Source organism: Eumetopias jubatus, unplaced genomic scaffold (assembly GCF_037043125.1).
Source record: "Eumetopias jubatus isolate StellerSeaLion01/CBP00866 unplaced genomic scaffold, mEumJub1_p1.0 scaffold_11, whole genome shotgun sequence".
Lineage (NCBI taxonomy): Eukaryota > Metazoa > Chordata > Mammalia > Carnivora > Otariidae > Eumetopias > Eumetopias jubatus.
The window spans coordinates 15,185,783-15,206,260 of NW_028274817.1; the positions used below are offsets into that span (position 1 = coordinate 15,185,783).

At 46.8% G+C, this 20,478-nt stretch overlaps 1 protein-coding gene across 1 annotated transcript; it reads right to left on the bottom strand.

Annotated features, from left to right (window-relative positions):
• Positions 1-16,369: 16,369 nt before the first annotated feature.
• On the bottom strand, positions 16,370-16,597 carry LOC114201651 (small integral membrane protein 10-like protein 2A). Its single transcript, XM_028094433.2, has one exon. It carries the CDS (start codon positions 16,592-16,594, stop codon positions 16,370-16,372), a length of 225 nt encoding a protein of 74 aa, XP_027950234.1. The 5' UTR covers positions 16,595-16,597.
• Positions 16,598-20,478: the final 3,881 nt, after the last annotated feature.

Genomic DNA, 20,478 nt, shown 5'->3' on the forward strand with positions numbered 1-20,478 from the left:
AGAAATCTTTCAAAATATTTTGTATATGAGAACATGTCAAAATGTGTATGGGTACCGTATTTGCATTGTGTACTGTATTTGTATTGTGCAGGGTGGAGGGCACTAGTCTCGGGCCGCTGGATCTCCCCAGTAAGCACTTTCCTCGGCGCCTGGCCCCCACCCTTCTGTCTACTGTGTGGCCGAGTTCCCTGGCCATAGCTACTTGGTTTCATACTTTTCACCTTATCAGAGTTGAGCCAATGGTACTTTTGTTATATTTAGAGTTTGGGACTAGGCCCCAAGAATGAGTGGTATCTCATCCTTGGGGGCGCCTGGCTGGCTCGGTCGGTAGAGCATGTGACTCTTGATCTCAGGGTCATTATGGTCGAGCCCCACACTGGGTGTAGAGATTACTTAAAAATCTTTAAAAAAGAAGAGAGAGAGAGAGAATGGGTGATATCTTGAAAAGGCTCACTAATATTCTTTCACTGCAGAGAATGTAATCAGAAGGCATACTGTTGAGTTTCCCTGAGCTATCCTCATTTCTGTCTTTAAAATGTGTTTGTTGCTTAAGGTTCTTGCATTTTGTGAAATACTTGTGTCCTTCCAATAAAATGTATTTGCTTCAGAAAATCTCACTTGTAGATTTTTATTATTCACAATGAACGCCAGCATGAGCAAAGCTGTGACTCTGCTACGTGGGCCATCGCCTGAACCAGGGCAGGGCTCGGAGCTATAGAATTTGACACATTAACAACAGGATCTTGGTGGCAGGGGAGTGGGGTCTCGTCCTTTTTGTTAAGCTCTACCCTTTGATTACAAAAGTATTCCCCTAAAATTATTAGGTAATGTAATACCTTCCTATGAAAAGTGGTCCTTTTAGCACTTCCTGCGGGCCATAAGCACCTATCTGGGGATTGTGGAAGCGGTAGGGGAATTTCCTGATAGTCCCAAGGGTAAGGCAGAGGTAGCATGACCAGCATGATTGTACAGGAGATCAGTCCCCCCGACCCAAACTGGAAGCAGCAAGCCCACAGTTAATTCCTGGTGAAGCCAGCAATAGAATCTTGGTCCCTTGCATCGGAGGTATCTTTCCTTACACCACACCACGAGGCCTTATAAAGGCTTTGTTAATAGCAGAATCAAATCAGTTAGGTGGGTAGAAGAGTTTTTTGGCAGTTTGTTTTTTAAACATACCAATACAGTGTTGCAGTTTTTGTACAAAATTTCCAGTTAACTAGAACTGCATGTCTCCCCCGCAGCTTACCATGGTTTAAACATCTCAGCAGGGCTGCTTGGCTGGCTTAGTCTGTAGAGCCTGCGACTCTTGATCTCAGGGTTGAGTTAGAGCCCCACATTGGGTGTAGAGGTTACTTAAAAGTAAACTCTTCCCCCCCCCAAAAATCCCAACAAATAGCTTTATCCTTATGGTCCCAGGGAAAGGAGAGCAAGCCTGTGGCAGGCTGTTCTGTCTATAACTACAGAGGGTGGTGGGGCACAGGGCTCTCCCTGGGGTTCCATAAAGACTTCAGGCGCAGGTGTCAGCAGTGCTGTTCTTTTTCTTTTTTCTCAAAGATTTTATTTATTTATTTGACAGAGAGATAGCACAAGTAGGCAGAGTGGCAGGCAGAGAGAGGGAGAAGCAGGCTCTCCACTGAGCAGGGAGCCGGATGTGGGGCTCGATCGCAGGACCCCAGGATCATGACCTGAGCCAAAGGCAGATGCTTAACCAACTTGAGCCACCCAGGCGCCCCAGCAGTGCTGTTCTTGCCATCCAGTCTCGAGGGGCCCCAGCTGCAACGTCTCGTTCTCCTGCTGAGAGGGTCAGCGGTACCCAGAGTGCAGATCACTTCTTTTTCTCCAACTGCAGCTGGAACTTGGTGTCCCTTTGGGTCCCTTTGATTATCCTCTCTTGTGTTACAGAACATGAGGCTGTGACCCATTCCCCACGGGGCCTATTTTAGGTCGGTGGGTCTGATTTTACCTGAGGCATTCGCTTTTAGTCCTTGCCAAACACCACGAAGTCGCCTTACTACCCATCGGGGCCATTCCTAGGCCTCTGCCGCAGTGCATTCCGCGGGGGCGGGACCAGGGCGGGGGCGGGACCAGGGCGGGGGCGGGACCAGGGCAGGGGCAGGCGGGGTCATGGGCGGCACCCGACGGCGGCGCAGGCTCCGCCCACAAGGCCGCCAGTGCGCAGGCGCACCGCGAGCTGAGGCGCGCGAGGGCCCGAGGGCCCGAGGGCAGGGGGCGGGGGGAGAGGCGGGCCTAACGTTAGAGAGAGGAGGAGGGGTGGGATTCGAGGAGCGAGGCCGAGGGTCCCCGGGCGGACGCCGGGCGAGGGGCGGGGCCAGGGGAGGAGCCCAGGGCCCGGCGTCGTCCGCGTTGAGGGCGGAGCCAGCTGCGGTCGGCGAGGGGAAGGTCCCCAAGTTTTGGAGCTCGGGCTCCGAAGGTGCACACCTTCCCAGCCGGCCTCTCCCCCTTTGGAGTTCCTTAGCGGACTCTCGGCCTCTGGACGCCCCTTGCGCGAGGCTCTGTGGACACGTTTTCCTGCTTACTCATGCGTCTCTCAGCCAGAGGTTACCGGCGCCCGGGCTGCAGATGTTGCCTGCAACATTAATGGGAAAACCCCAAATATTAGCCATCATAATGTGGAGCAGCATTTTCAGAGTGATGCACCACGATGAGGGAATATAATGAGGATTAGATGTTAAGAAATCGCTCAACTTGCTGTATTAAGAGACCAAATCATGCGGTCATCTCCACAGATGTTGAAAAGGTAAAAACGAGGGATTTATATATGATTTTGCGAGAGGCATTTGCTTTAGTCTATTACCAACCCCACAACGCTGAATTACCACTCTGATGATGACATCACCTCCTCGAACATCATAGTCACATGTATGCACATAACTCATCATTTAGTTAGGGCTATGACACTCCAGTGTCTTTTGTAAATCACGTGTGTTTAGGAAATTATGCTGCAGGTCGCCCGCCCTCCCGCATGCCCACGACAGCTTGGCCCAAACATGATGTGGCTCCTGATGTTCCAGTTTAAAATATGTAATCAAGTAATGGGTTTGGAGTTGGAATTTTAAGTAGAGCTCTTACTAAGTTTATGTATTGCTTATATATTGGAACATTTAAGGGAAACTTAGTTTCACTGATTTTATTGGTTTACTTTTTGAAATCAGTGGAATTATTTAGTATTCATGAAGGTTTTAGTCAAGCCTTTGTTTTTTTCCCCCTCCTAAACCTGCTCCTCCCCTGTCTTCCCTTCCTTAGTAAAGGGTAATTCTTTCCTTTCTATTGCTCAAGACAAACGCCTTGGTGTCTTCCTTGACTCCTCTGTTTCTTTCAGGCCCCACATTAACTTCATCGGCAAATCCTCGGCTCTGCCTTCAACCTACAGCCAGACTCGGACGGCTTCATTGCGTCCCCACTGTTAACTACCCTTGTCCAGACTCCCTTTACCACTCTCCTGGATTATTCTAACAGCCTCCTAACTAGTCTCCCTGCTTCTTCCCTGTGGCTCTACAAAGTCAGTTCTCGCGCACAGCTTTTCCTGAGCAGCTGTACGTATTTCTGTTAAGTCTCGAGAACTCGGAGTTACAATGGCTAGGTCGCAGGGGAGGCCTGTGTGTAGCTTTGGTAGATAGCGCCAAAGAGTTCCCCGTGTGTTGGGCCAATTAACACCCTCAACAGCAGTTTAACTTCACAGTAAAGGCAAGGACGGGAATTGTTGGAGAAAGAAAACACGGCCACAATCCCACCTTGTCGATGCATCCAGTGTATTCATTTTTTCCTCAGTCGTTTTCATTTGGGACGTGCTCTCTTTGTGCCATCGGGATGACACGTGGCATCTAGAAGATGTGTATGTAGCCGTTGGTGGTAGAGCATGAGGCTTCAGTGGGATATGACCCCGAGCATGAGCCCCCAGAACAGAGCCGACCGGGTCCTGTGGGCCAAGATGGGTAGGGCTGCCTCTCCTGGGATGGGAGGGTCAAGGCCGAGTTTCAGGCAGGGCAGAGCCTGGGCTCACCCCCATGCCTACTCTTTCCTTCCTCTCAGCCCTGCCTACTCACGCATGCGTTTATAAAATGGAGTTCTGGTGAGAGTAAACCTGCAGGACAGCTTTGACAGAGAGCAAGAATCCAGAAAATGGCAATAGGCTGGCTGGAGGACGTAATGGAGAGAGCCCGGCCCCAGCTCTGCACCTCGCCACCCTGAGGAGGGCTTGTGGACTGCTTACATGAAGCTGGGGCTTGGGGTCTTCTCTCTGCCCTCCTGGAAAACTCTGAGTCACTGCCCAGCTGCCAGCAATATGGGGCCCTGCAGAGCACAGGGCCAAGAGTCTTTGCTCCTTTGTGTCAGATCCAGATAACCGGTCAGGATTTTCCAGGGTAGCTTTCGACCGGGGCTCGGGGGTGAACATGCCTAGCCTGGCCTCCTGCTCAGTAGCTCCGGTTACAGTGTGGCTCGGGATTCTCTGTATTTCACAGCTCCCAGGAGATTTAGGCTCCCAGGCTTCTTGACATGGAGGTCTCAGGGCTCCAAGAGAACAAGAATGGAAGCTTCACAGTCTCCTTGATGAGGCCCTGAAATCCCACAGTGTCCCTTCCACCGCCTTCTGTAGGTCAAGCAAGTCACAGGCCAGCCCAGGTTCAAGAGGGTAGAGAAATAGACTCCACTTCCTGATGGAAGGAGTGGCCAAATCCCAGAACAAAGGGCTGGGAGGAATTGCTGTGGCCTTTGCAATCAATCCAACACAGTCTGTGTGTAGAAATATGAACCAATATTAAAGCAGAGTCTCAAAAACAGAACATAGACTCATAAAAGGACTTTAGCTAATATATAAGAACAATGTCTATGTGTGGGAGATGAGCTTACTCAAGGTGTGTGAATCCCTTCTAATTTAATAATGGTGAACATTGAATCAAACACTGGGTGTAAAGGAACCATCTGTGAGTTTGTAAGGAGTTGGAATTTCAACTCAGCCTTCCCTCTTTGTACCCGAAGAGGAAGAAAAAATAAGGGGAATCTCCTGTCTACCTTTAGGAGAGTAGAAGAGAAAATAAATACCTAGCCCACAACTTGGGTGTTGTGCAAAGTCCAGATGCAGGAATAGGGTTTTAGACCACTGTCTGGGATCAGTAAACCTTTTTGCTTTGTGTTGATAAATAAGGCATGGCTTGGCTCCATCTAGGTTAGAAGTGAGAATGTGATATGGACTAGCATTTTGAGCAGGCTCAGAATATTGTTTCCTGTTGGTCATCATAGTAATACTTTGTTCTCTGGCAGTATCTCTCATCAGAGGCAATCAGAACACTTTGAAAATACACCCCTGTGGGGTCAGTTTATGCTGTCTTCTCATAGGAAATTCCCTAACACCATGACCATTGGCTCATCAAGAGAAAGTAGTTCACTAAGAATCTTAAGGTGTAGACCCAGAGTGTCTTGGATACCTCCTAGTACTGTAACCTGACTTGTGTCTCCCCCGCAATTTCATATGTGGAAGCCCTACCCCCAACATGATTGTCTTTGGAGATAAGGCTTTTAGAAGGGAATTAAGGTTAAATGAAGTCATGAGGGTGGAGTTCTTATCCCATAGGATTGGTGTTCTTAATGAGAAGAGGAAGAGAGATCTCTCTCTCTCTGCCCACACACATTGAGGAAAAGCCATGGAAGACATAGTAGGAAGACAGTCATCTACCAGCCAGGAAGAGAGTTCTCACCAGGAACTGATTTGGCCAGCACCTTGATCTTGGACTTCCAGCCTCCAGAACCGCGAGAAGTACATTTCTGTTGTTTAAGCCCCCCAGTTGATGGTATTTTTTTTTTTTTTTGGCAGCCCAAGGTGACCAATCTAGGGTTTTCCTGACCGTGATCTGAGAAATGCTGGTGTGTCTGAACTACTAGTAGTTGTTGGCTCTGTGGTCAAACACCTGTGAGAAAGCTGAATGCTATTAACACCTATTGAAAATCCACAATGTACATTCAAATATTAGAGGTTTCCAGAGCCCAGAAGTGAGAGAAACCTGGTTAGATTGTTAGAGAAGCACTTACCACCACCTACATCACAGATCTCTAACATGGGAGTACTTTGGAAACACCTGTGGAATGGTTTTTTTTTTTAAGATTTTATTTATTTATTTGAGAGAGAGAGAGAGAGAGAGAGAGAGAGCACAAGCAGGGGCAGAGGGAGAGGGAGAAGCAGACTCCCCTGCTGAGTAGGGAACCCAATGTGGGGGCTTGATCCCAGGACCCTGGGCTCATGACCTGAGCCGAAGGCAGATGCTTAACTGACTGAACCACCCAGGCGCCCCTGTTTTTTGTTTTTGTTTTACACATGTGTCCAGGCCCTGACTCTGCTCCACGCTCAGTGAGCCAGAATATTTAGGGGTAAAGCATGGGCACATATATAATGTCAAAGATCATAGACAATTCTGACGAGCAACCGTAATCACGAACCCCTAAAGGCATAGGCACTTTGTGGAGATGACTTTGGGAACCACTGATCTAGGACCACCTCCTTATTTTACAGGCGAGGAAATTTAGGTCCTAATAGGAAAAGGACTTGCCTAAGTGGGAGCACAGCCAACTACGTTTGAATCGTCTTCCCTCTGATACAAATGACCTCTAGATGGCAGTCTATTTCTTGGTTTAGGCTGTGTTTGCGCAGGCTGAAAAGTTGGAACTGGATGAATTTGTGTGGATATACAACAGTTTAGTCAAATGAGTGTCTGTCGTGCTCCGTTGCCTTGGACCACGGAGCTCCTGGGCTGTTTCTGGTTATGCCTCACAGGTCAGGTTTCCAGCCTGGAGGAGAGCTGAGGGAAAATGATATCTAGTCAGGGAAGGGAGAGGTGAGGGGGCAGTAGTCCCTTACCGATGGAGCCTCTTTGGTAGCGAAACCCACTACTCTGCCCACAGCGCCCTCTCCCCGAGTCCTGACTGACAGGCACAGAGATGTGTCAAGCCGAGACAACTGCCTTTCCTAAGCCACCTGCCAGTCAATATATTCTTTGAGAAGGAATACTTTGAAAAATATATCTCATGAAGAACCATTTGGAGAGATGCCTTTTGAAATCCGGTCATTTAAAGAACCTTTTCTCTCATTCCTACTGGTCTTCATTAGAATCCTAGAATATCTGCAGAGTTTCAGACTCTCCCAGGCCAATACCAGGGTTCTAGTCTTCTATCAGCTACTAACTTCCAAAGTGACCTTGAGCAACTCACCTCCCTTCCCTCAGCCTCAGTTTCACCATCTGATTTATTTTCACTGAATTCCTTCAATAAATCAGTGACAGTCTGAAGGATGGCGTTGACTTCAGCGACTCAAATAATTTATGTTGGGCAAGATATAGCCTCTCACACACTGACACCCGAAGCACGTGTGCATTTCAAACACCTGTTACGCACTTAGCAAGAGCTTCCCTTTTTTTTAGTGACATCGGGGAAGAAGTCCAGAAGTATGGCAGGCTCCAGGCACAGAGCTCCAGCTCGAGTTCTTTGTGATTCCCTCAGATCTGTCACCCTCCAGGACGGGGCTTCATTATTGTCCGGCTCTTGGCAAGATGGCTACAGCAGTCCCCAGGGGTCATAACCAGACCGAACAATGTCCACGGGGGAGAAAAGGACCACGCCTCTGTGTATTCACTTCTTAGGAGAGAGACCTTTCTTGGAGGCACCCTAGTGTACTTTTCACATTTCACTAGTCCTGATTGGATCAGTGGGTGGTTTTTTTTTCCATTTGCTGACAAAAGGAATGGTAGAATCATGATCAGCTTGCACTAATCATTGTGGGAGGCAATAAATATTGAAGTCAACTGCTTGTAACCCTCCTTCCTCCGCAAGTAGAGAAGAAAATATGCTTATACTGTGAAGATGGGATTGTTCCAAATCCATCGAGGAGTCAATGGTCATTTAATTCATGGTGTGAGCCAGTAATTGCTGTTTATTCTGTGTTTGTGTGCAAAGGGGAAGGAGTCACCTCATGGAGGATATAATATCCACCATCCAAAGATCCTGTCATCCTTTTAAGTTGGCTTAAGGCATGTTATCCAGGGGTCAGAAGTGAGATGCAGGGTTGATCAAGGGAGTGAGTTAAATGCAGAATGACTGGTAGACGTTCATGAATTTTATTCACTGGTGCTGGGCTCAAGTAGCAGGCCTTGATTCTATTTCCTGGGTTGTCTAATGCAAACCTGGACCACATGCTACCCTGTGATATATGGCACTGAGGGGCTAGAACCCACTGGCATAAGGTAGGGGAAGAGATTCAAAACTTCTGAACGTGAGAATACTGTGTTGGATCCCATGAGCATCTACTCACTCACTCCCTAACTTTGCCCTCCAACGAAATTTAAGTGTTTGTCCTGTAACCTTTGCCTCAAGAAACTAGTGGATGAATGAAGCATCAGATGCTTTCAAAAGCACTTTGGCTAGCTGTTCTGTCCAGACGAGGGTGCCGGTGAAAAGTAGGTGCCATTAAATTGGGCTGTCTGGTTTGTAGCGTGTTGGACGGAGCCAAGAATAGAGTCTAGGTGGTGGCAGTTAACATCAGCAGCAAAGTGGGTATTGTTACCGTAACAGACATCTGGGAGTGTTCCACCATGCTGTTATGCACTGTATTGTGTGTCCCCCCCCAACCTCTTAAATTCATATGTTGAAGCCCTAACTACCAAAGTGACTATATTTGGAGATAGGAACTTCAAGGAGGTAATTAAGGTTAAGTGAGGTCGTAAGGTTGCGGCCCTAATTCTGTAGGACTGGTGTCCTTATAAGAAGAGGAAGAGACACCAGAGATCTCTCTCTACACACACATTAAAAAAAAAAAAAGTCACATAAGGACACAGCGAGAAGGCAGCCATCCACAAGACAGTGTTGGGGAGGAAGAATTTTCCTCTCCTTCAAGGGTCCTTCTAGATGGATTAAGAATCAAATTAATAAGAGACAGATTGACAGGAGAAAAATCAAATTTAATAACATACATACAGGGAATCCCCATAGATATGGAAATGCCAAAGACAGTCAGGCAAAATGAGGTCTATGTGTCATCCTGAACTAAGCAGAAGAGGGTAGGGGTCTGGGACTTCAGAGGAAAGGAATGTACCTCATGGGGTGATAAGAAGAGCAGATATTGGTAATTAGATGTTTGGCCTGCCATCCAGATGGGTCACTCAGATAAAATGTATCTCTGGTACTAACCCTTATTCTGGGAAAGACCCCCAACTTAGATTCTATGTAGTTAAAGGAGGGCAAAAATTTCTCTTATTAATAGTTTCTCCCACTGAGGGCATGCATAAATTCCTCCTCCCTTATGGCCTCCTGACCCTTTTTTTTAAAGATCTTATTTATTTATTTGACAGAGAGAGATACATCGAGAGAGGGAACACAAACAGGGGCAGAGGGAGAGGGAGAAGCAGGCTTCCCGCCGAGCAGGGAGCCCGATGCAGGGCTCGATCCCAGGATCCCTGGGATCGTGACCTGAGCCGAAGGCAGTCCCTTAACCACCTGAGCCACCCAGGCGCCCCTATTTATTTATTTATTTATTTATTTATTTATTTATTTATTTAAGTGAGCTTGAACTCACAACCTTGATATCCAGAGTCATATGCCCTACCGACTGAGCCAGCCAGGTGCCGCTGGGTGCCCTTTGAAACCCACCAGACCAAGTCCCCAATCCCCTGTCCATCCAGGTGGTCCTTAGCTGGCTGGTAGCTGCCAGGACTACCCTGAGGTTCTGTTGGTTCCTCTAAGATCTGTGCTGCAACACATGGTGTCCGAGAAAGCACTGAAGTTATCTTCTGCACTGTCTGAGGGTTGCTGAGAGGCATGGAGTGGGAGGCTGCCCCCACTCTTTTCTTCCTACTCACCCTGCGGGTACAGGCTGCCCCAGCGAGCCTCCTGACCTCAGAAATCTGCAGCTGACCAGCATCTGCCTCCTATATACTGCCACATTGGCTCCCTGGCTCCTGGAGAAGGGGGGATAGGGTAAGAAGGGGCAAATGGAACCAATTAGGGCTCCCTCCCCTTATCAACAGAGGAAGTAAAACGTGATAACAAATCCTTATGGGAACTGCAGAGATTTTTTGCCACCATCCAAGACTTGAAAAATGGAGATGTTAGCCCTACCGCACACAGGCTAATGTGGACCCACAGCTAAAACAGGCTCCCCAGCTGGGGTCGGCTCCCATGCTAGGAAGTTTGCACCTTGGCCTTTATCATCTGGCAGATGCAACGGTGCCTCAAATGTTTGGGGTAAATCAGGATGCTTATATGGAGCCTGTGGTGAGCCCTGATAGGAGAATCATGGCAGAGACTGCTAAGATGTAATGAGTAATATGAACAGCAACCAATATATAGTGCTGTTTCTCCCACTGCCAAGATTTGCAAGTCTGGGAACAAGGGGTGGGAATAAAGGAAGTGCTTCTCATCATTGCACCTGACCCATCTGTAACAGTTTTACTTCTCGTTCCTGCTAATCTGCTGGTTAGAGGTTTTAGTTCCCTACAATAAACACATCCAGTATGGTCTAAAACCATGGTTCCACCGAATTTGAAGCCACTCTTAGCTCCTGGAGTCACTCAAGACAGGCGATCACGGTGTTCATGCTATGGAATGAGGACAAGCAGGAATATGGACGAGATGCAGGAGATCCCCTAAGGTGCCTTCTTCACTACAAGCTCGGGGGGCACATGACAGAGTATTGCAACCCTACAAAGGACCATCAAGGGCTCAGAGCTCTTCAGGAATAAAGACCTGAACGTCCCCAGTAAGGAAGGCAAAAAGAACGTGGGGTTGTTAGAGAAATCGTAAATGACAGAACCACCTCACTGCTTTTGCAGAAATCAGGACTGTACCCTCTACCTGTGTTTCCCTGCTGATTATTTGTTGGCTTTTTCAATTCTCTCACCTCTTCTTTAGTACTGTAAAGGGGATAGTGTGGTATGATGAATTCACCATTTAGGTCATGGTATTGCAGAATATCAATATCAAGTTGGGATAATGGCAGAGCTAGCAAAATAAGGGTCATCAGCAGGAGAACTTGAACTATGAACAGAGGCCCCAACACCTCACCCCTAACTAGGATAGCTAGGAATGTTTGTATGCATAGTTCTTGGTTGTATGTCAAGTAATTAAGTTATGCCAGGAGGGAGCATTTTTAGAATCCTATGAATGGAAGAATGGTGTTTGTACATGCTAGGAATTTAAGGAGTACAAGGCTCTTGCTCCCTACATTTCTTTTCTATCTACTTAACATCCCCACCTTTGGGGAACTACCGAAAATCACCAGGATTCCCTACTCCAGGCCACAGCAGTATCTGGGGTAGAAATACAGGTGATGGAAAGACATTAGCATCCAGTAAAGCCCCGGAATATTGGATAGCCTTGCTTGTCCTGGAGCTTCCACCTTTGAAGACTTTGGTTGCCTTGCCCAGCATCATTCAGATTCTTTGGTTCAACAAAATTTGGCTTATGAACCTGACCTCCAGGTTCTCAAGCCGTTTTCAGGAAGGATTTGAAGTGAAGCTCTCAGATTTGCAGTAAAAACACCCAAAGGGGGACTTCTGGTTAAGTCATGTCTTGAAAGACAATGTTTACAAGTCTCCCACCACCTCCACCCCTGCCCTGGGGACAAGGATTCTAGAGAATCTCTTTGAGTTGCTGGAGAAAGGTGTCAATGCCGGTAGTCATTCAGGTGACCAGAACCAGTCTGAGTCTGAAGGCAGTCACGGAACCGTGTCCAAGGAAGGGAGTCAGGGGTCACAACAGAAGGCCCAGGCGTAGGAAGTCCCGGGTCTGGAATCTGCATTTGCGTCTGTAACGTCAAGACGTTTGGTGGTATCAGGACAGGCCCTGGAAGGGGGAAATGATAGAGTCAAGGTAGAAAATATTTAGCATGGACTAGAGGAGCTCCTTCCCGAGGATTGCATAGAAGAGTGCGAGTTAAAGGACGTCTTCTATTGCTCTAGGGTAGTGTTAGTCGTGCTCAAGAGAACTGTATCTAACTACAATAAGTCAATGTAAAAGTTGCCAGAGATACTCAGCTCTTGAAGGTCAGATGAGCATGGAAGAGAACAGGTTAATCAGTCTGAGGATGCTGTAGTTACACTGGCTGTCTTTTGTGTTTTTGGTTTTTTGTTTTGTTTGTTTTTTGGGGTTTTTTTTTTTTTTTTTTTGGCTGTGGGGTGAGAGAAATTATCCCTGCAGTGAATTAGGGGAAATGATTTGAAAAGTGAAACACAAAACCAAAAGCCTTGTGCTCTTTGCATGTTAAAACTTTTAAACTGTAACTGTTTAGAAATGTGTGTATTTGATCTTTGTTCATGGGCAAGAAGATGTGTTTTCTGAGAAGAAAGTGGTGTTTAATTAGTTACAGTTTCCACATTAAAACCAATTTGCTTTGATTTGAGTGCTTGCTATAAAGAATGCTTTTAATATTTCATTAAAATGAGTTTCCTTGGTTAGAATTCAAATCCTCTGTAAGTGGCTGAGCTCCATCTGACCTTCTGTTGTGTGACCCCAGTAACGCTAGATGGGGCTTCCAAGAATCGAGGGCCTAGCTCAGCTTTCCCCAAATTCCAGCATCTGTGGCACCCACTGGATAGTGAATCTTACACCAAAAATGTAAAGGTCTCACAATTTAAGTAATAAAAACACGATTAAAAACGAATCATCACAATGAATGCCTCATATTAGTAAGAATGATATTGTTTGAAGTATTTCATCAGTCTGCCACTATACTCCTCTGTGCTTGTCTCCTGTCCTGAAAACTGTGGGTAATAACAGCCCCTATCTCTGGGTTGTTGCCAGGATTAAATGAGATGATGTATATAAAGTGCTTAGAACATCCCATGGCTTATCCTAAGGGTGCAGTAATATTTCCAAGTATTCTTTTTTTTTTTAAAGATTCCATTTATTTATTTGAGAGAGACAGAGAGGGAGAGAGAGCACAAGGAGGGAGCAGAGGGAGGGGAGAACAGGCTCCCCACGGAGCAGGGAGCCCGATGCGGGGCTGGATCCCAGGACCTCGGGATCATGACCTGAGCCGAAGGCAGACGCCAAACCAACGGAGCCATCCAGGTGCCCTGTTTCCAAGTATCCTCATACCCTATCACTAAGTAGAGTGTACAAATGTATATACATGTATACATCTGTGTGTGTGTGTGGGGGGTCCCTCTGGCTCAATTACAAGCCACTTCCCATCTATTAGAATCATTCCACTTTGATAGAATAGAATTCCTTATTTTTAATGGCTACACAGTACTCCATTATATAGTTATACTTTATTTTTATTAAACCAAGCTCCTACTGGCGCGCCTGGGTGGCTCAGTCGTTAAGCGTCTGCCTTCGGCTCAGGTCATGATCCCAGGGTCCTGGGATCGAGCCCCGCATCGGGCTCTCTGCTCCACGGGGAGCCTGCTTCTCCCTCTCCCACTCCCCCTGCTTGTGTTCCCTCTCTCGCTCTGTCTCTCTCTGTCAAATAAATAAATAAAATCTTTAAAAAAATAATAATAAATAAATAAACCAAGCTCCTACTGTTGGGGAGGAAGTTCCTCTGCCCTTCAAGGTCCTTCTTGCTGGAATAAGACTCAAACTGACATGAGATAGATTAACAGAAAATCAAATTTAATAGCGGACCTATGGGGTATCCACACAGACAGGAGATTGCAGAAACAGCGAGGCAACATGAGGCTTATAGGAGCTAAGGAGAGGGGTAGGGTCTGAAAATAAAAGGGGAGAAAGACCATGAGCAGGAAGGGGAGAGGAGATGTTTGGAAAATAAAGGTCGCCTTGGTATGCAGATAAATTTTTTAGGTAAAGAGGAATCTCTGGGGCACCTGGGTGGCTCAGTCGGTGAAGGTGAAGCGTCTGCCTTCCGCTCAGGTCATGATCTCAGGGTCCTGGGATCGGAGCCCCGAGTAGGGGGGCTCCCTGCTCAGTGGGGAGCCTGCTTCTCCCTCTGCCTCTGCCCCTCCCCCGGCTTGTACTCTCTCTCATTCTCTCAAATTAATAAAATTTTAAAAAAGGGGGGGTCTGTTTCAAGCTCTCTTCCTGGTACAGACAGGCAGTTGAGCGGGAGGTAAAGAGCTTTCCTGGCATCTGCTGGGTTCTGACAGCTTTTGACTCAAAGTAACAGTCATGCCAAAGCAGCCATCTTGGGGCGGCCTGCCCTGCGCCCCTACACTAATGTGGGACATTTAACTTATTCCACCGGCTTGCTATTATGACCGATACTAAAGTGTAAGCACCTCGTCTAATCTTGAGGCACTCGTCAAAGTGTCCATCAACGTTCTGTCTGATCTCACTTACACGTGGAATGGAAAAAAGCCAAACCCACAGAAACAGTCGGATGGTTGTTACCAGGGGGCTGCGGGCAGTGAGGAGATATTGGTCCAAGAGTACGAACTCCCAGTTAGACAAATAAACTTTAGGAATTTAAGACACAGCATTGTGATCATAGTTAATATTCTATCATATACTTGAAAGTTGCTAAGAGAGGAATCTTCAATGTTTTCACCACAAAAAAAAAAACAGTAATTATGTGACGTGACCAAGAGGTCAGCTAAGGCTGGGGGCAATCACATCGTAGTGTAGAAGTATATCAAACCAACACACTGGGCAGCTTACATTTACACAAGGTTATATGTCACTTATGCCTTGATAAACCTGGAGAACAGTTTTGAAAAATTGCAAGTATTTTATGAAATAATCTTTTTTTTTTTTTAACCTTAACTACATCGCTGCAGAAATTTGCTCATGCAGTTTCAGAGAGTGAGGAAGCTCTGGGCTACCTTAAGATGACTGGCCATTTTTATTTTTAAGCTTTTCCTTGGGGTCTAAGGTTTGTATGGAAAGCAAGGAAATCCTATTTCGTGGGATCATTCAGGAACATTTTAGGGTACACATACACTGCTGCAGAAAGGAAGGTGCAATCTCCCTGGCCTTCTCTGCCCATCCCCGGCTCCCCCCCCAAATGTCCTTCTAATTGCAGTCAATTCAGTTTTTACTAAGTTTTACTTTTTAATGAAAGCAATACATACATAGTTTTCAAAAAATCCAATAGTGAAAAAAAGGCATATAATGAAAAGTAAGTAAATCCCTGCCCATCCTGCTCAACTTAGGGAACTAAGCCAGAGGCAAAAACGTTTACACCTGTCTGTATAGTGGTTAGGTCCTTTCTTCCTTAAGAATATGCTTTTATTACTACTTTTTTGACTTGATAACATAAGGAATTTTGACTTCCCGCTGTCCCAGCAACCCCCTCCCCCCTCACTATGGCTGAATCACTATTTTTAAATCCCCCGGTGGCTACCTTGTTCGCTTTAATAATACGATCCCTAAACCTGCCTTATTCTTTCAACTAGAGACAGAATCTGGACTTTCTGCTTCCCGAGAATAATGCCACCGCTCCATTTCCTCCTCTCTGCCTGCCCACTTGTTGCCCGGACTGCGCACTGTCCAAGGGGCTAACCTTCCCATCCGGTTCTAGCCCCGTCACGAATGAAGTCTTCCCTGCTTAGCTGACAGATTTGGTCTAAGAGCGGAAAACCGTAACTTCTTTTTCCATCGGAATGATTATTGAAATATGGTTCGCCGAAGAGCCGAGCTGCACGGGATGACTGGTCTCTCCGAGCGCTGCACGTGCCGATCGGTGTTCGAGTTGATCCCTTTCTCCCACTCCTGGCAGCTGTTCAAACCCGGCCCGGTCTGAGGCAGCTTCCTGTTCGAAGCCTGCTTTCCTTGTCCAGTTTGAAATGTTTGTTTTGCGCCGTAGTGTTTCTGTTCGCCACCGACTTGGCTTTGGGGATGAGGCCATGCATGCCTTCCAGATCCGGTTGGTAATTTCCCCCAGCTTCCAACGCAATCCAGCTAATGGCTTGGAATTCAGTCCATATTCTGTTGGAAGTCTGTTCGCATCTTACTCTAACTTGGAAGATTTCCTTGCCCAGTTGGACCGTCGTTGTGCAGTTAGTTTACGTCTGGGTCGTTAGTAACCTCTCCTCTGGTTTCCCCCCTTCGGGCATCCTGAGACCACCATCGGTTCCTCCCGTTCGGGCTGTTGTGTGTTTTACGGCTGCAAGAAAGTCTCAAGTATTTCTGAGGATCTTCGGAGTTTAAAGTTCTTTCCGGCTCCTTGAACTATCTATTTCCTAGGGAATCACCCTTTCACTCTATCTTCGGCTTTTCTGGTTATACTGTAGGCTTTCCGCAAATGAGGATTTCTAGCCGCCCATGTACATGGAAAGAGAAGGCCGTGGAAAGGCAGCCCGGCGAGTCTGCGCGTGCGAGTCTACTGGCCGCTGTGCTCTAGAGCGGGGGAGCCGCGGGGTGGAAGCCAGCCATCCTTCGGGGATCCCCGAACGCCACAAAGTTAGTTGCTCTAAATATGTACCTGCAGGCGGACGTTGAGGATCACCGAGGCCACCACGTAGAAGTAGGGGAAGTTCGTGCGCAGCCGCCAGGCCAGGTCGAAGAAGGTGATCAGCGTGCGCGTGAGCCCCTTGCAGAAGGCGCCGTACGAGCCGCGGGCCGCCGCCGAGCGCGACAGCCGCACCCCCAGGGCCGACAGGGCCGCCGCTGCCGCCGCCGCCGCCGCCGCCGCCATCGGTCTGATGTCGCCTCCCACACGGTGCCGGGAGGTCAAGGCTTCCAGCCGGCCGCGCCAACCCACCGATCGACGGACCGAGAGATGCGCGCAGAGGGCAATCGGCGCGGGGGCTCACTGGGCGGCCGCCGATGCCAGCCGCGCTGCCGCGCGAACGCCCTCCTTCCCGGCCGCGGCGACCTACGATCGCTGGTGCTCCGTTGGGGCTGCCAGACTGAGCTGCCTCGTGGTGGGCGGGGCGCCGGAGATGGCGAGCCCCTGGACCGGGAAGGGAGGGGGACGGGGGGGCGGGGACCCGAGGCGGGAGGCAGGGGAGGGGGAGGGGGAGGGGCACGTGGCTTTCCCGGGAGACCCAGCTTCCTCCTCCCGGTGGTCCTTCTTCTTCTTTTTTAATGTTTTAAATTTTAACGGAAGCAAAACGAAACTTGCACAAAACGTAGGAAGAGTTCCTTCGTAAACATGATCTTGAATAGCTTAGAAGTGTGAACCCGTTTCCTGTTGCCTCAAATCCCTTTAGGAATTTTTCCAGTCCTCAACTGTGAGCTAGTACGAACACACAAAACCTATTCATTTTCTCAACCGTAAAATGTGTGCCTTCTGCTTTAATGATTCAAGCGGCTTTGGAAATTTGGTTTTACATCTTTAGTATTCTTCTAATGGGAAAAGTTATACAGACAAGTTGTTAGACATTTTCAACAGCACAAACAGAACAATGGGAAGCAGATACCCTGCTTAGTTTCACATTCTTCACCCCGCCCCCGCCACGAACTACCATTCTGTTTTCTGTGTATACTTTCAGACTTGATATGTTCATATAGTGCTCTTACCGTGTCAATAATATATAACTACCTCACTCTCTTGGACGACTGATCACTACCTAACATGTATGTTGATGTTCAATCATATATTTAAATCAGTCCTCTATTGATGAACATTCTGAATGTTTCCAGTTTTTCTTATGCCAAACATTATTGCAGAGAACATCGCTGTACGCATGAATTTTCAAGTGGCAGAAAAGAATGAGGAATATAATCCCATTTTTATTTATAAAAAAAGTCATATGAACATATTTAGTGTTTGAGGTCAAAAAAGTTTTACTTTTTAATACATGTGGTTGATCAAAAAGTTTTGAGACTAGGGCTGTGTACAACATTGAGTGTTAATCTTGGAATTTTTTTCACCAATATGAAGGGCAATAATTACGGCTCATTACTCCTCTAATTTGCATTCATTTTAATTATCAGTGAAGCTGAGCAACTTTTCTAAATTTCTTAATATTTCAATATTATTTTGAAAAACTATTAACAGATTGGTATATGTTTTTATCAATTATTTACATATATTATAAGCAAGGCATATATACATATATCACACACAAGTCACAAAACAAAAAATGGAATCAGACATACTGCCTTGACAATTGCTTTTCTTTTTAGATTCTATTTTATTTTATTTTTATTTTTTCCATTTTTAAATTTAAATTCAATTAATTAACACAAAACGTATTATTGGTTGGATTTTATTTATTTTAGAGAGAGTGAGTGAGTGAGCAGGGGGAGGAGCAGAGGGAGAGAGACAAGCAGAACCCCACACGGGGCTTGATCCCATGACCCCGAGATCATGACACCAGCTGAAACCCAGAATTGGCCACTTAACCGACTGAGCCAACCAGGGGCCCCTGACAATTGCTCTTTTTTTTTTTTTAAGATTTTATTTATTTATTCGAGAGAGAGAGAGCACAGGGGGAGAGTGAGAGGGAGAAGCAGACTGCCCGCTGAGCAGGGAGCCCGACTCTACTTGGGGCTCCATCCCAGGACCCCGGGATCATGACCTGAGCCAAAGGCAGACGTTTAACTGACTGAGCCACCCAGGCGCGCCCCTGCTTTTTTATTAAAGATTTTTATTTATTTATTTGACAGAGAGAGCGCGCACAAGCAGGGGGAGCTGCAGGCAGAGGGAGAGGGAGAAGCAGACTCTTCACTGAGCAGGGAGCCTGATGGGGCCAGCCCAGTCCCAGACCTGGGATCATGACCTGAGCCAAAGGCAGACGCTTAACTGACTGAGCCACCCAGGCGCCCTGACCGCTGCTTTTAAACATAATATATCTTGCATATCTTTCCATGTTGATACCTTACGGGCTGCGTATTATTCCTTATGGGCTGTGTATTATTCCTTATGAATGGCCAATAATTAACTGATGGATATTTGGATGGTTTCAAATTTTTCACAAGCATAAACAATGTAGAGGTTTTTTTTAAAGATTTTATTTATTTTTCAACAGAGAGAGACACAGCGAGAGAGGGAACACAAGCAAGGGGGAGTGGGAGAGGGAGAAGCAGGCTTCCTGTGGAGCAGGGAGCCCGATGCGGGGCTCGATCCCAGGACCCTGGGATCATGACCTGAGCCGAAGGCAGACGCTTAATGACTGAACCACCCAGGCGCCCCAATGTAGAGATTAATATCTTTGCGTGCATATCTTTGTAGGCTTCTCTGATATTTCCCTGGGATACATCCTGAGAGGTGGAATTCTGGAATCAAAAGGCTTTCATCTGGGGCGCTTGGCTCACTCCGTCGGTAGACCACACAACTCTTGATCTCGGGGTTGTGAGTTTGAGCCCCACATTGAGTGTAGAGATTATTTAAAAATAAAATCTTAAACTAAAAAGGATTTCATCTGTTTATGGATTTTGATACATGTTAGAACTGCCTTCCACACAGCTTGTACTAATGTATCCATGAACACTTTCAACTTTCCTAATAACGGGCATTGATCTTCTTTTAAATCCTTGACATTCTGATAGCTGAAAAGATAGCCCACTGTTTTAATTTGCATATTGTGATTACTAGCAAGGTTAGACACTATATATGCATATATATTTGCACGTTTGTATGAAGGGAGTTACTGTCTCAAAGTTTTGCAGTCTTAATTTTTTTTTAAAACAAACTCTATGCCCAGTGGGGAGCCCAGCGCGGGGCTTTGAACTCACCACCCTGAGATCAAGACCTGAGCCGAAATCAAGAGTGGGGCGCTTAACCAACTGAGCCACTCAGGCACCCCTGCTGTCTTAATTTTAATCAGTATTTCCAATTCCCCAGTAAAAAGGGTGTACCAATGAACACACAGGCTAATGGGTCCTAGAGCCCCCAGGGGCAGTGGTGACAGCGAGGAAGGAGATAGTTAGGCAGGTTTCTCCTCTCCTCCCCTGTCTCCCTGCCCCTCAGGCTGCCCAGGTCCTGGCCCTTTTGCTTATTTTTTATATTCCAATTTTTGCCTGAGGCAGGCAGAACAGCATAAGCAGCCTGAAAATGATAAAATCTCAACCATGGCCTTGGGAGAAACCAAAGTAGACAAAATAGCCTACAGTGACGCATTAAGCAAAGGAAATGCCTCCTCCCTCACATCATACACTGACTATAAACAGCAATAGGCCAAAATTATTGTCTTTAGGAAATTGTACAAGTCTCCTGGCTCTTCTTTCCCATGATAGAGTGCATATACCTTAATTCTTCTATCTGCTATCACCCACTCTTAATACATATGGGAGGAATACATTTTTTAAACTGCTATTTTGGTCTAGAGATAATAGATTTAAATTTAATCAGAGGCTTTTGTAGTAGAAGACACTGGATAGAACACAGGTGTTTACCTTTCCAAATCAAATAGAAACAATTAGAAGTGCAGAGTAAATTCATTCATAAAATTAGTGGAAGGGGTGAAGATAAAGGATCAAGAGTTTGAGAAATTCACTGAGTGAATGCAGATGGGCTCCTTCTGAAAATCAATTGGGGCCAGCAAATCTCGGGCAAAGCCTGGGTGGGGCAGGAGCAAAAGCCGGTGTTGTGGAGGAAGCACCCCGACTCTCCAGGTATGGAGAGTGGAAGTG

Excerpts from the sequence above, each read along its gene's own strand:
- LOC114201651 (XM_028094433.2), bottom strand. The coding sequence starts at position 16,594 with ATGGCGGCGGCGGCGGCGGCGGCGGCAGCGGCGGCCCTGTCGGCCCTG.